Source organism: Corythoichthys intestinalis, chromosome 4 (genome assembly GCF_030265065.1).
Source record: "Corythoichthys intestinalis isolate RoL2023-P3 chromosome 4, ASM3026506v1, whole genome shotgun sequence".
NCBI classification, from domain to species: Eukaryota; Metazoa; Chordata; class Actinopteri; order Syngnathiformes; family Syngnathidae; genus Corythoichthys; species Corythoichthys intestinalis.
Window position 1 is genome coordinate 9757761 of NC_080398.1, and position 14302 is coordinate 9772062.

The window sequence follows — 14302 nt, forward strand, 5'->3', positions numbered from 1 at the left end:
CAGGCTTCGCAGACAGTCTAACAGAGTGGAACTGAAAATAGGGCTTTAAATACATACCGGTAGGTTAATTGTAGAGTGAAGAAGTGCTATTGGCTGGGCAAGTGGGGATAATTGAAAGCAATGAGGGTATGCAGCAGCAGGGACAGAAAAAAATGTTTCTTGATTGATTTATGAGTGCACTAAAAGGTGAAAGCATCAAAGGGGGTGAGTACTTATGATAGGCACTGTAAAAGCAAATGTTAGTTCTAAAATGTACTCCTACTTTTCATGTCATCTTCCATGTAGTACATAGAAGTGTTGTCTTAATCCAGCAATTTGAAACACACTCACTTTTACTTTTTAGGTCTTTCCTCCTTAGCAAAGATGGAAATCCTAACAAACGCAATGTGCAAAATGAGACCTCTTTGCACCTTCTCTGCATGGGGCCCCAGATCCTGACCTCAGAAGGGGCTCTGCTACCTCGGATCTCACGACCATATGAAGATGAACAACGTCGTGCAGAGTGTCTACAAATTGTTTTAGCATGGACCGGGGCAAAGTTGGACCATGGAGAGTATGAAAAGGCTGATGTCAATGCCACAGACAATAAGAAAAATACCTGTCTGCACTATGCAGCTGCCTCAGGAATGAAGATCTGTGTGGAGGTAACATGATACAGAGCTTTTATTTGTTAGCCCACCTTAACTATTAATTGTATTGAGTTCATTTTGTCGACACTTATGGATTAGTTGAATTTTACTTTTGTCACAAATGTTTTGATAAAAGAAAAATTCATCTGATATATTATGTGACCTCCATGTATAAATTTAAATATTCAGAATGAAAGAAACACTCAGTTTAAGGCAAATGGAGATAAAAGATGAAGGAATAAACCGGACGTTAATATGGCCTTTTCAGGCTGTGTCATTTTATTAACATTGAGTCAATTTAGAAAAGTGGTGGGAATGCTTCATTGTGCCATGAACAGGTGCCGCAGAAAGTAAAGGGACAATGATTTGCTTGCTCGTCACTGCTACAGTATATTGCGTTGTCGTGTTTGAAGTATAAAATAGGTATGAAATGATTTATTAATTGGTTTTATCTACTACACTCCTTTAAATACAGCATGTTGTATTCTAATGTAATAAGCTCTGAAAGAATAGTAGTATAAAAAGAATGTAGACAGAGTAGTAACTGTACTGAACCTAGTATGTAACAATTGACACATTGAGGAAGCTTACTTAATTGCTCAGTCATTCTTTCAATTAATTTAGATTTATTTTGTGAAGAAACTACATTTTTGATTTCCGGCACATTACTGGTAGTTAAAAAAAAACAAAAAAACAATCCAAATAATTTGTAAACAATAAAACAACAGATGGCACTATAACCCCAATCATTAGACCTTTTTTGCAGTCAGTTGAAGAATAGGAAGGTAGGAAAAAGTACGCATTTATATGATTTACTAGGAACCATATTTGGTCAAAGTAATACATTAAAACAAAAACGGACTCGTGAAATATTGGACATTGTATCAGAGCAAGTACACACTAACGTCCTCTTCCTCTGAAATTGCCCCCACCCCTCCTGTTCAGTTTCTAGTGCAGAGAGAGGCAGATCTTTTTGCGGAGAATGAAAACCGCGAGACTCCATGTGACTGTGCTGAGAAACAGCACCACAAGGAGTTGGCCTTGTGCCTGGAGTCACAGATGGTCTTCTCACTTGCCCCTGATGCAGAGGGTATTGAGGCAGAGTATGCAGCTCTCGACCGAAGAGAGGTACACAATATCATATTAATAGTAGGTTGGTATAGGTACACAAATTTTAATTCTGGATACTCATTTCACACTGTACATTAAATATAAATTCTTTGTAAATGTTTGAAGTTGTATAACACAATATGATTTCCTGGAAAATTGATAAATATTGGTAGGCATGTGACTCGTATCATCATAGCTGTGAAGCTCAGTTTGTTTTATTTTTGTATCTTATCTATTGTATGTTTCCACTCTTCTCTTTCTTCGTCTTGCTCAACTTATTTTTTTGATCCACGTTTTTTTCTTCTCCTTTGTTGCACCTTGTCCAATGTGTATTTTACATCCTTTCTTCCTCGCCTATCCCCTCCACTGTGGTGGACACCTGCTTAGCTGTATGAGGGCCTGCGTCCTCAAGATCTACGGAGGCTGAAAGACATGCTGATAGTGGAGACAGCTGACATGCTACAAGCGCCACTCTTCACTGCCGAGGCACTACTACGTGCCCATGGTAAATTACGAGATCACACTTTCAAATAATGTATGTTGGATTTTGATTTGACGCGTAAAGAAAACTTCAAAAGCAAAAGTTTTAATCTAATGACAGGTATTATAATCTGTGCTTTAGTAATGTGATCACTGTGGAATAATATCCCTTTAGAGCATTTGTGGAAAATTCCATCATTGCAAAAACAAACAAAAAAAGTCACAGATTGCTTGCAAGCATTCCGCTGGGTCTTTGTTAGCACCAACAAGGATTCTGTGTTCTCACCATTATTGGCCTCTTTTTCAGTGTATTTAAGAAGGAGGGATACCATTTGGAATTTAACTTGCATTGATTGTGTTGGAAATTTCACAGTTTGTTTACACAATACTTTGCTACATCTATACATTCATACAGCCAGTACGCCCTAAGGTAACTTTAAGTTTTCGGATTGAGTCGCGTCCTCTAAAAACGTACAATGAAGAGGTGGAAGAAATAAAAACGTGTCGCATTGGAGTATAAGTAGATATTTTTTGGGGGGGGGTGAACTGGACTGGGACGATTTGGACTGGGAGGGTTGGCAGCAATCATTTGCTACCAGCCTCTCCCAGTCGAAATGGAGTGGACGTCTAGTGCCGTCAATGGCAGCAAATGGTTAAATAGTCTTGAAAATACAATACATGTCTGTCTCCCTACCCCCCTAAGATGTCATACTTCCAACAACTTAAAAAAAAAAAACTAATGAAGTATGACCTCCTGCCTAAATCTATCATACAACAAATAGAAGCTAAAGTATGAAAATGTTCAAAAATTCTAGAATTTAAATATTATTTTACATTTCAGGCCGAAAATTATAGTAATCAGCCCTCAGGCAAAAAAATTTTTTTTTAAATTTCATTCTGATCTGTCCAACAATAACGGAGGAGTAGCAAATTTAATTCCTCCCCAAAAGAAAAACAACAAGAACAAAGAAAGCGAGTTTTTAAGACGTTCTTCCGGGCAGTCTAAACATATATCAGACAGCTACTATAATTCAACGACTATACCCATTCAAATTCTGCTCACTGCTTAGAGTGGATGGGCTCATGGCTCTCTCACCTACTGTCTTCAAGTGGGCCAAGAGTCTTGTGTATATTGTGTGCTACATTTGAGACATACTTTTTGGGTACAGATGGGAGAAATGACCCAAAAACGGCGCTCTGTTTATTTGCCTCCGTCATGCTCAAAGGAGATACAAAATTTGCGCTTCCTTCGTGCCTGCCTAGCTGCCCATTGTCAATCCTTCTCAGATATATGACATTTTGGGATTTGCAAGTTTTTATATTGAAGCCCAAATGTGAAAACTTTTAATTTCAACATGTATTTTATTGTCTGAAAGTATTGAGATAGGGTGAGCCTCAATGAAGAGTTTTAATTGAATGGTGATAGAAGAAATTGTTGTAATATTCATTATCTAAACGAGGCCATTTAGAGTCTGGGGCGGTTGATTGGCGGTGAAACGTGTCTTGCGGCTGATAATGTCCTAATTGCACAGTTGACCGGGTTGTGTTCCTTATTTTTAAGGGATACATTGTCATGAGAAATGTTAGATTCAAGTATAGTTCACAATTTGGTTGATGTTCATGCTGAAGAGCTTTTTTGTGTGCCGGTTTGAATAAGGACAGCTATTCTGAAAGAGGAAACCAGGTGGCAGCAGGTTTATACTCTTAGCTCGGAGGCTTTGGTGGTTGCCACAGTAGTGAGCTCTCTGTGGGCTGCCGTTTATTCAGTTGGATGAAGGAATAAAATCAGAAAGTATAGACCGTACATTAAGCATGCCTTTATTTAACAATGTTTAGCCTTACTTTAGTCAAATCGTGTAAAGGTATGATGTAGGTACTATGCTTTAACATTTCTGTCTCTTTGGCATTAGACTGGGACAGAGAAAAACTCTTGGAGGCATGGATGACCAATGCCGAGGAGTGCTGCCATCGCTCAGGGGTACAGATGCCCAACCCACCTCCAAGTGGCTGCAATGCTTGGGACACCTTGCCCTCACCCCGAACACCACGAACCACACGCTCTTCTATCACCTCACCAGACCACATAAGCCTCATTACTGCTGATGAAGATTCTGCCCATGTAAGAGAAGTTCTCTGACTAAATTCGAAAATTTTTGAGCATAGTGAACAGATAGCCTCCTTAATAATGTAATAAAACTCTTCGGCTAGTAGCAAAATGTTTATTATTCGGTATGCTAATCTTTTGCTTAAATGTATCATATAAACTTATAAACCAATGTTAGAGGTACACTGCTGGCCAAAAGTATTGGCACCCCTGCAATTCTGTCAGATAATGTTCAATTTCTCCCAGAAAATGATTGCAATTACAAATGCTTTGGTAGTAATATCTTCATTTATTTTGCTTGCAATGAAAAAAACACAAAAGAGAATGAAAAAATTTTAAATCATTATCATTTTACACTCTCCAAAAATGGGCCGGACAAAAGTATTGGCACCCTGAGTGTAATACTTGGTAGCACAACCTTTAGACAAAATAACTGCGAACAACCGCTTCCAGTATCCATCACGGACAATGCTGTGCTGGAATTTTAGACCATTCTTCTTTGGCCAACTGCTCCAGGTCTCTGAAATTTGAAGGGTGCCTTCTCCAAACTGCCATTTTCAGATCTCTCCACAGGTGTTCTATGGGATTAGAGTCTAGACTCATTCCTGGCCACTTTAGAAGTCTCCAGTGCTTTCTCTAAACCATTTTATAGTGCTTTTTGAAGTGTGTTTTGGGTCATTGACCCCTTACCTCTGAGGGAGACCCAGCTTTCTCACAGTAGGCCCTACATTATGCTGCAAGATTTGTTGGTAGTCTTCAGACTTCATAATGCCATGCACACGGTCAAGCAGTCCAGTGCCAGAGGTAGCCATGCAACCCCAAAACATTAAGGTACCTCTGCCATGTTTGACTGTGGTGACCGTGTTCTTTTCTTTGAAGGCCTTGCTTCTTCTCCTTTGAGCTCTGTTGATGCCTTTTCCTAAAAAGCTCCACTGTTGTCTCATCTGATCAGAGAACATTCTTCCAAAATGTTTTTGGCTTTCTCAGGTAAGCTTTGGCAAACTCCAACGGGGTTTTGTATGTCTCTGGGTCAGAAGTGGGGTCTTCCTGGTACCCTACCACAGAGTCCCTTTTCATTCAGACGCCGACAGATAGTACGGGTTGACACTATTGTACCCTCGGACTGCAGGACAGCTTGAACTTGTTTGGATGTTAGTCGAGGTTCTTTATCCACCATCCGCACAATCTGTCGTAAAATCTCAATTTCCTTTCCGTCCACATCTATGGAGGTTAGCCACAGTGCCATGGGCTTTACACTTATTAATGACACTCCGCACGGCAGACACAGGAACTTTATGGTCTTTGGAGATGGACTTGTAGCCTTGAGATTGCCTATGCTTCCTCACAATTTTGCTTCTCAAGTCCTCAGACAGTTCTTTGGTCTTCTTTCTTTTCTCCATGCTCAATGTGGTACACACAAGGACACAGGAAAGAGGTTGAGTCAACTTTAATCCATTTTAACTGGCTGCAATTGTGATTTAGTTATTGCCACCACCTGTTATGTGCCACAGGTAAGTAACAGGTGCTGTTAATTACTCAAATTAGAGAAGCATCACATGATTTTTCAAAGGGTGAAAATACTTTTTTCCGGCCCATTTTTGGAGTTTTGTGTAAAATGGTAATGATTAATTTTTTTCCTTCATTCTCTTTTGTGTTTTTTCATTGCAAGCAAAATAAATGATGATATTAGTACCAAAGCATTTGTAATTGCAATCGTTTTCTGGGAGAAATCGAGCATTATCTGACAGAATTGTAGGGGTGCCAATAATTTTGGCTAGCAGTGTATGTTCTTTATATTGTATTGTAGAAATAAGTTGAAACTACAATGATTCTTGATGGTGAGTAGATTTAGTTCATGCATAATAATCATGGTGATAAAAACCTGATTGGATTAGCCTGCTTTCATTATCAGCACATCTGGTTTGGTCTGAAAGGCACAAAGTTGTTTATTTCAGCATGTGATTTAAAATAGTACAAAATGTTCATTTCAGCTAACAGTTGTCATTTCACTAGTTCTTATCTGAGGTTGAAGGTTATGTTTGCCAGAAGTATCATTTGGTGTAATTCTAAGAAAATGCCTTTGAAGTGTGCCAACTGTGCCAATTGACCAGTGACTCCTCAAGCATCCTGTTTAAAGGTTACAGTTGTTTAGACCACATTTTGCTCTTATAAATCAATACATTGTTGAAGTATATTTTCTGCTTTATATATCTTATGTAAGGCTCTTCGTTTTTCTTAACAAGGCCTATATTTGTCACATTTGTTTTGGGGTGGGAGGAAATTCTTGTGATATAATAACAGTCATCACATAACGTAGGAAGTAAGTACAGTTACTTGATACTTTTCCAAAACCAGGTTTGTCATTGAACAGTGTTTTTCAACACTTATTTATCTTAAATTAATAATTGTATATTTATTTTTGAATATCATATTTTTGCTTTAGCTGTTCTATGGCTGTGACCCATTGCATCTGTACAACTAATAGTTTTTTTCCCCCTACCCCTCATAGTGTGGTATATGCATGTCTTCAATCTCAGTCTTTGAGGAACCTGTTGACATGGCATGTGGCCATGAATTCTGCAGAGCATGTTGGGAAGGGTATGTGGCCTGTTCTTTGGACTAACTTGAAACGGCCTTGCTTTTTATCAATCACATTTAGTTTGCAATCATTATGTGCAACAGGTTTCTCAATTTAAAAATCCAGGAGGGTGAGGCCCACAACATCCTCTGTCCAGCCTTTGACTGCTACCAGCTTGTTCCTGTGGAAGTCATCGAGAGTGTTGTGTCCAAAGAGATGGACAAACGTTACCTTCAGTTTGACATCAAGGTAGACAAATGAAACTGACGGGGTAATTAGCGTTCTTTCCAAAGAGCAAACATTACAATATTGAAAAGAGAAATCATAAATATAGTATTTCTCAGTGTCAAAACCTGTTTTTTCTACAGTTTGGCTTTAAGGGAGGATAAAAATGACATTCACTGGGAACTAGTCAACACTACAGTGTATCACAAATGTGAGTACACCCCTAGCATTTCTGCAGATATTTAAGTATATCTTTTCATGGGACAACACTGACAAAAGGACACTTTGACACAATGAAAAGTAGTCTGTGTGCAGCTTATATAATAGAGTTAATTTATGTTCCCCTCAAAATAACTCAAAATATAGCCATTAATATCTAAACCCCTGGCAACAACAGTGAGTACAGCCCTTAGAAACTACACACATCCCTAAATGTTCAAATTGAGTACTGCTTGTCATTTTCCTTCCAGAATGTCATGTGACTCATTACAGGAGTGCTGGTACACAAGAAAGCCTGCTCGTCTCATCAGACCGTAGGACATGGTTCCAGTAATCCATGTGCTTTGTTGACAGGTCTTCCCCAAACTGTTTGCGAGCTTTCTTGTGTACCGTCTTCAGAAGAGGCTTCCTCCTGGGGTGACAGCCATGCACACCAATTTGAAGTAGAGTGTGGCGTATGGTCCGAGCACTAACAGCCTGACCCCCACCTCTTCAATTTCTGCAGCAATGCTGCCGGCACTCCTGTAACGAGTCACATGACATTTTGAAGGGAAAATGACAAACGGTACTCAATTTGGACATTTAGGGATGCACGTAGTTTCTAAGGGGTGTACTCACTTTTGTTGTCGGAGGTTTTGATATTAATGGCTATATTTTGAGTTATTTTGGGGGGGGGGAACTAAATCAACTCTATTATATAAGCTGCACACAGACTACTTTTCATTGTGTCAAAGTGTCATTTTGTCAGTGTTGTCCCATGAAAAGATATAAATATCTGCAGAAATGCGAGGGGTGTACTCACTTTTGTGATACACTGTAAATTATTTTTCTGTACTAAAGGAGTTTGCAGTGATATTATATTCAAAGATGAAAGGCCAGTTCTTCTGTTACCGATGCTAATTTATGAACATAACAAACATTAAAGAATTTGATTAGGAATCTTTAGTATCTGGCTTATATTCGTGCAATTTGATCAATCCGATTAATAAAACTTCTTATTTTGCAATTTTGTAAACCATCACTTTTTTTTCTTTCACATGGTCTAAGTCAGGGGTTTCCCAAGTCTGGTCCTCGAGTTGCCTGGCATGGCCAGACTGTTCTCCCTGTGTTTTTCAAACACTGAGAGAACCCTTACGTGCCGCACGCAACTAATCACTTTTGCTCATTAATATTCCTGACGTTAGCAACTGTTGCTTGGCGGGTTCAAACTTGCGCTTGTCCCTCATGTTTACTGTGCTAAACCTATCAATTCTGTCCAAAAATGGTGTCCATGGCGCCAAATTCACTGGTAAAGATGTGAAAGAACATACAAATGTACAGTTAATCAGGTGGCTTGAGTGTCGAGGGGTGAAAACGACAGGAAATAGAGCCAACCTGATCCAGATGTAGCTTTTTCATCGACACCTTTTTCTTGTGTGCATTGCCTTACGCAACTGAAAAATACATTCTCCTGTTTCAACAAGCTATCCCTTACCATCATATGCCCTGTCTTATATATTATATCCTCTGGTTGTCTTGCGTCTCTGACCGTCCTTGGGGGTAATTTATATTGCTATTTTTGTGTAGCGATCGCAAATGCTACTGATTGAAAGCCAACGAACACTTTTATTTTTTTCCATTAATAACAAATCTTAATTCTATTAATTTATTTACACTTCCCCCAATACTAAAGTTGTTTCTTTACAACAGAAAAGTTAACAACAGTGGCAGTCAGATACCATTTTCATTTTTTTCCCAGGTCATTCATTGTCAGACAGAAGCAGCATGGCAAAACTCCATGCTGAAAAATAAGTAACAATATCAAAATTGCTTACCTCTTCAGGGCAGGCTATGTCAGGCAATGGATCTACTGAATATGAAGGTGAATGGCTTCACCTTGCTGGCCTTTTGGACGTCCCCAGAAGTTGATCCATTGTTCACAGTTTTTGGCTTCGGGAAACGTATGGAGAAAAAATCCTTCATATGTTGTAATGTCTAGAGTCGTTTCTACAAGTTCCATAGCAGCAGTGTTTACTCGGCATGTACATTTTTGAAAGATTCCCGGCAGAAAACAAGCAGTACTAGCATGGATATTATGTGAGCTCGCTTCTATGTTGACCCCCTTCCGGTTTACGATGGTGACGATGGCAGCCTTGCGGTCTAAAAATAGCATTCGTGCGGTACGCTATTGACTGCAACCTTAGAAATGTAAACAAACATTGTAAAATTGATTCCTATGGTCTTGTAGCAGTCTCAACTTCCGAATGTCTTGGTTGTCTCTTGCTGTTGATGACTTCTTATTGGAAAGTTGATCTCAGACACTATCATTTTGAGCACAACACTAGGAACTCCGACATTGCTTTGTGAAGTTTGCATGTTCGCCTAGTCCCTGTGTGGGTTTTCTCTGCGAACTCTGGTTTCTCCTCACATTACAAAATCAGGTAGCTGTAAGTCTGTTGAACACTCTTAATTTGTCCCTCCGTGTGAATGTGAGTGTGAGAGTTTGTTTGTCCATATGCGCCCCACGATTGTCTGGCAACCAGTTCAAGGTGTATACAACCTCCTGACATAGTTAGATGAGATAGGCTTCAGTACCCTTGTAGGATAGGTAGGTAGGATAATAACTACAATTAAAGGGTTCTTTGTCCTGTTCTTTCCAGGCATTTGTGGAGAACAATTCAGCAATACGCTGGTGTCCAGAGGCTGGCTGTGAAAGGGCAGTGCGGCTGAAGACAAATGGCCCGGGGACATCCTCCTCAGACCCTATGAGCTTTCCATTGCTTCGGGCACCTGCTGTAGACTGTGGCAAAGGCCACCTATTCTGCTGGTCTGTAATCATTGCTCTTCTGCATCATATGTTAAGATAAGGGGTTTTCTTTTCGTTAATTGCCGCTATACAATTATTATTATTAGAATTATTGTTAGTATTATTATTAAGTATGTGTATAATAAAATCCAGATGAATGACAAATTAATCATTCATCTTGGGTTTTCAAAGGATCTGGAGCTGGGAATCAGTCTTTCTATACATACTGTGGTAGCACGAAAAGACCATTCAGACCGACACATATACAGTGGGGCAAATAAGTATTCAGTCAACCACTAATTGTGCAAGTTCTCCCACTTGAAAATATTAGAGAGGCCTGTCAATACCAAAAGGGTTCTCAATACTTTGTTATGTAACCTTTGTTGGCAATAACGGAGGCCAAACGTTTTCTGTAACTCTTCACAAGCTTTTCACACACTGTTGCTGGTATTTTGGCCCATTCCTCGATGCAGATCTCCTCTAGAGCAGTGATGTTTTGGGGCTGTCATTGGGCAACATATACTTTCAACTCCCGTCACAGATTTTCTATGGGGTTGAGATCTGCAGACTGGCTAGGCTACTCCAGGACCTTGAAATGCTTCTTACGAAGCCACTCCTTTGTTGTCCTGGCTGTGTGTTTGGGATCATTGTCATGCTGAAAGACCCGGCCATGTCTCATCGTCAGTGCCCTTGCTGAGGGAAAGAGATTTTCACTCAAAATCTCTTGATACATGGCCCCATTCATTCTTTCCTTTACACAGATCAGTCGTCCTGGTCCCTTTGCAGAAAAAAAACAGCCCCAAAGTATGATGTTTCCACCCCCATGCTTCACAGTGGGCTTGCTGTTCTTCAGATGCAATTCAGTATTCTTTCTCCTCCAAACACGAGAACCTGTGTTTCTACCAAAAAGTTCTATTTTGGTTTCATCTCACCATAACATATTCTCCCAGTCCTCTTCTGGATCATCCAAATGCTCTCTAGCGAACTGCAGACAGGCCTGGACGTGTACTTTCTTCAGCAGGGGGACACGTCTGGCAGTGCAGGATTTGAGTCCCTGGCGGCGCATTGTGTTACTGATAGTAGCCTTTGTTACTGTGGTCCCAGCTCTCTGTAGGTCATTCACTAGGTCCCCTTATGTGGTTCTGGGATTTTTGCTCAGCGTTCTTGTTATCATTTTGACGCCATGGGTTGAGATCTTGCATGGAGCCCCAAATCGAAGGAGATTATCAGTGGTCTTGTATGTCTTCCATTTTCTAATAATTGCTCCCACAGTTGATTTCTTTACACCAAGCGTTTTACCCATTGCAGATTCAGTCTTCCCAGCCTGGTGCAGGTCTACAATTTTGTCTCTGGTGTCCTTCGACGTCTCTTTGGTCTTGGCCATAGTGGAGGTTGGAGTGTGACTGACTGAGCTTGTGGACAGGTGTCTTTTATACCGATAATGTGTTAAAACAGGTGCAATTAATACAGGTAACTAGTGGAGCCTCGTTAGAAGAAGTTAGACAGACGTCTTTGACAGCCAGAAATCTTGCTTGTGACCAAATACTTATTTTCCACTCTAATTTGGAAATAAATTCTTTAAAAATAAAATAATGTGATTGTGTCTGTCTCTCATGGTTGAGGTTTACCCATGTTGACAATTACTAATCTTTTCAAGCAGGAGAACTTGCACAATTGGTGGTTGACTAAATACTTATTTGCCCCACTGTAGGTCACTAGCTGTATGGCCCGGCGCTTGTGTAACGCGAACGCAATACAACCGAATGGCATATAAAACATACTTTCCTTTGCAATTCAGCTGTAATATAGTAAGGACACCATTAAGGGGTTAATGTGTAATCACTTTTCCATCCCTGTGTACAGTATGACTATCCAGACGAAATGAATAAATAAATTCAGCGTCTTGTTGTAGAGTACTCAAAGCCACAACGTATCATCACAGCACATTTAAATTTGTACATGAAACTGAAACCAAAGTTTGAAAGCCAACTGCGAGCTTGCAATCGGAAGAGACGCAGCTTTTGCCCAAAAGATGGCGCTGTCACATCCACAATCAGGGATCTTCTATGCTTATTTTTGGAGTTTCAAATTAATTTTCCACATTAAATGGAGGCCTACAGAGATCAAACCCATCTCAGAATACTTGCAGCCACTTACAGTATAAATGTGTAAATTTTCAACAAAATCAGGCGAACCGTTTCGGAGTCCATCTGGAACGAACACACACGCCCCCCCACACACACCAACACACATTCATTTATATACAAGTTATACAGTTAATTTATATATAAGTTTGGATAATTTTCCAGCATAATTAGCTATCATCTAAAATATGTGTCCTAGCAAAATCACCACTCAAAAATATTTTTCTTTTTCTCTGTACCTATGCATTGTCATGTCCCCAATTCATTGGAACATCAGCACATCCACACACACATACGGCAAATGCAATGCTCCGGAAATATACCGACATTTAACATTAGACATTGGAATAAAAGTACACTGTTTTCCACAAGTCCTTTGGTCTGGATAGCGTTGTCACACTTACAACTGGTTTAGGTATCGACACCAGCCTCAAGACCACATTTTGAAGGTTTTCGTCTTGTCTACCAAAATTCTTGGTCTTGGACTGTTTGGTGGGCCAGACTCCAGATTTTCCAAATTTAGACTGGTCAACACCAGCACTGATCTGCTCTTCAACTATATTAATTTGATAATAAGTAGATGCACTAAGTGATCTTTTTTAAATTTTTAGAAATTATTCAACAGCATTTGAACAAGAAACGGCAGCATATAAGCATTCGGGCACTGCTAGCAATATAAATTAAACAAATGACAGTCACAGAAAAAGAGTTGTTTTGTCATTGGTTTGTGGTTCATTTCCTGGTGCAGTAGAAGACAATAACTAGGCAGTCATTTTAAAAGGCTAAACAAGAATCCAACAAATGTTGGATAAATTGATCATTAATACTTGTAATATGAAGTATGTAACTATGTATTTTAGGGAGTGTCAAGGTGAAGCCCATGAACCCTGTGACTGTGACATCTGGAAAATGTGGCTTCAGAAAGTCAATGAAATGAAACCTGAGGAATGTGAGTGTTGATAATAATTTATTTTCAAAGATTTGGTTGCTTTAAATATGTTATGTTCACTTATATTAAAAGTGAATCATGTTAGTTGTGCTATAGGTTGAAAAATATCAGGATTTCATACAAAAACATACAAATTATAAACCCAAAAGAAAATGGTAAATCTTGTAGTGGACAGCATTGACAATTTTTATCTTTTAAATCCTCCTAGTAGCATCGGTAACAAACTCCAGGAAGCATGCATACTGTTGGATGAGGAATTCATTAACAAAGGTGAAGAAATAAGTAACCAAATTATTTGGTAAACCTTTATCATGCAGCCAGATAAAGGAGTTTAGCAATGCAAAGGAGTAGAAGGTCCGATAATTTTCTTATTAAAATACTAAAAAGAATGGACATTTAAAAAAAAACAACAACAAAAAAAAAACATGCCGCATAACCTACGGTGAATGTGAATCCTGGAAAGTAAGGTGTGTTTGGTGATGTCTATATTATTGAAATACCTTCACTCAAATATAAAGGTTTGCTTCGCCTTCAGATGGAAATAAAAGCTGAAATGTACCTTTTCTTGTTTTCATTTAACCTCCAAATAATCCTACAGAAAAAAATTAAGGATTTGTCAACACTTTTCCAACTGAACAGAACATTATAGTGCTTGGAACTTTATTATTGACTAGATTATTCTAGTCTTTTTTCAAGAGAGGTAAAAAAAAAAAAAAAAAGCGCAATATTTTTAACGAAAACAGAGTTCATAAATACTTTTTTTGTAGGAAAATCAAATTTATAACTTTGTTTTGAGTATTTCAATATAGATAATTAATTATAAAGATATTGATTTTTAAACAACAAGTCAAAGATCTTTAGCTATTGTCTTATTGAATGTATTTGTTGTTATCACCATGCTCTCTCCTCTTGTTTAAGTGGCTGGTGTGAGTGAAGCTTATGAGGATGCAGCCAACTGTTTATGGATGCTTACAAACTCGAAACCATGTGCCAATTGCAAATCCCCAATCCAGAAAAATGAGGGGTGTAACCACATGCAGTGTGCAAAGGTAAGTTGGATCCACTAAGCAACTTCATTG

The 14302-nt window shown here is 39.0% G+C and overlaps 1 protein-coding gene across 1 annotated transcript in view; it reads left to right on the forward strand.

Annotated features, from left to right (window-relative positions):
- The window catches only part of LOC130914788 (ankyrin repeat and IBR domain-containing protein 1-like), a 38034-nt gene that overhangs the window by 9833 nt on the left and 13899 nt on the right, over window positions 1-14302 (forward strand). Inside the window, exons 3-11 of the mRNA XM_057834295.1 lie at window positions 344-644; window positions 1575-1757; window positions 2127-2244; window positions 4130-4338; window positions 6833-6921; window positions 7006-7150; window positions 9985-10151; window positions 13135-13223; window positions 14142-14272. Coding sequence (XP_057690278.1) covers window positions 344-644; window positions 1575-1757; window positions 2127-2244; window positions 4130-4338; window positions 6833-6921; window positions 7006-7150; window positions 9985-10151; window positions 13135-13223; window positions 14142-14272 — 1432 coding nt within the window. The remainder of the gene's footprint in view (window positions 1-343; window positions 645-1574; window positions 1758-2126; window positions 2245-4129; window positions 4339-6832; window positions 6922-7005; window positions 7151-9984; window positions 10152-13134; window positions 13224-14141; window positions 14273-14302) is intronic.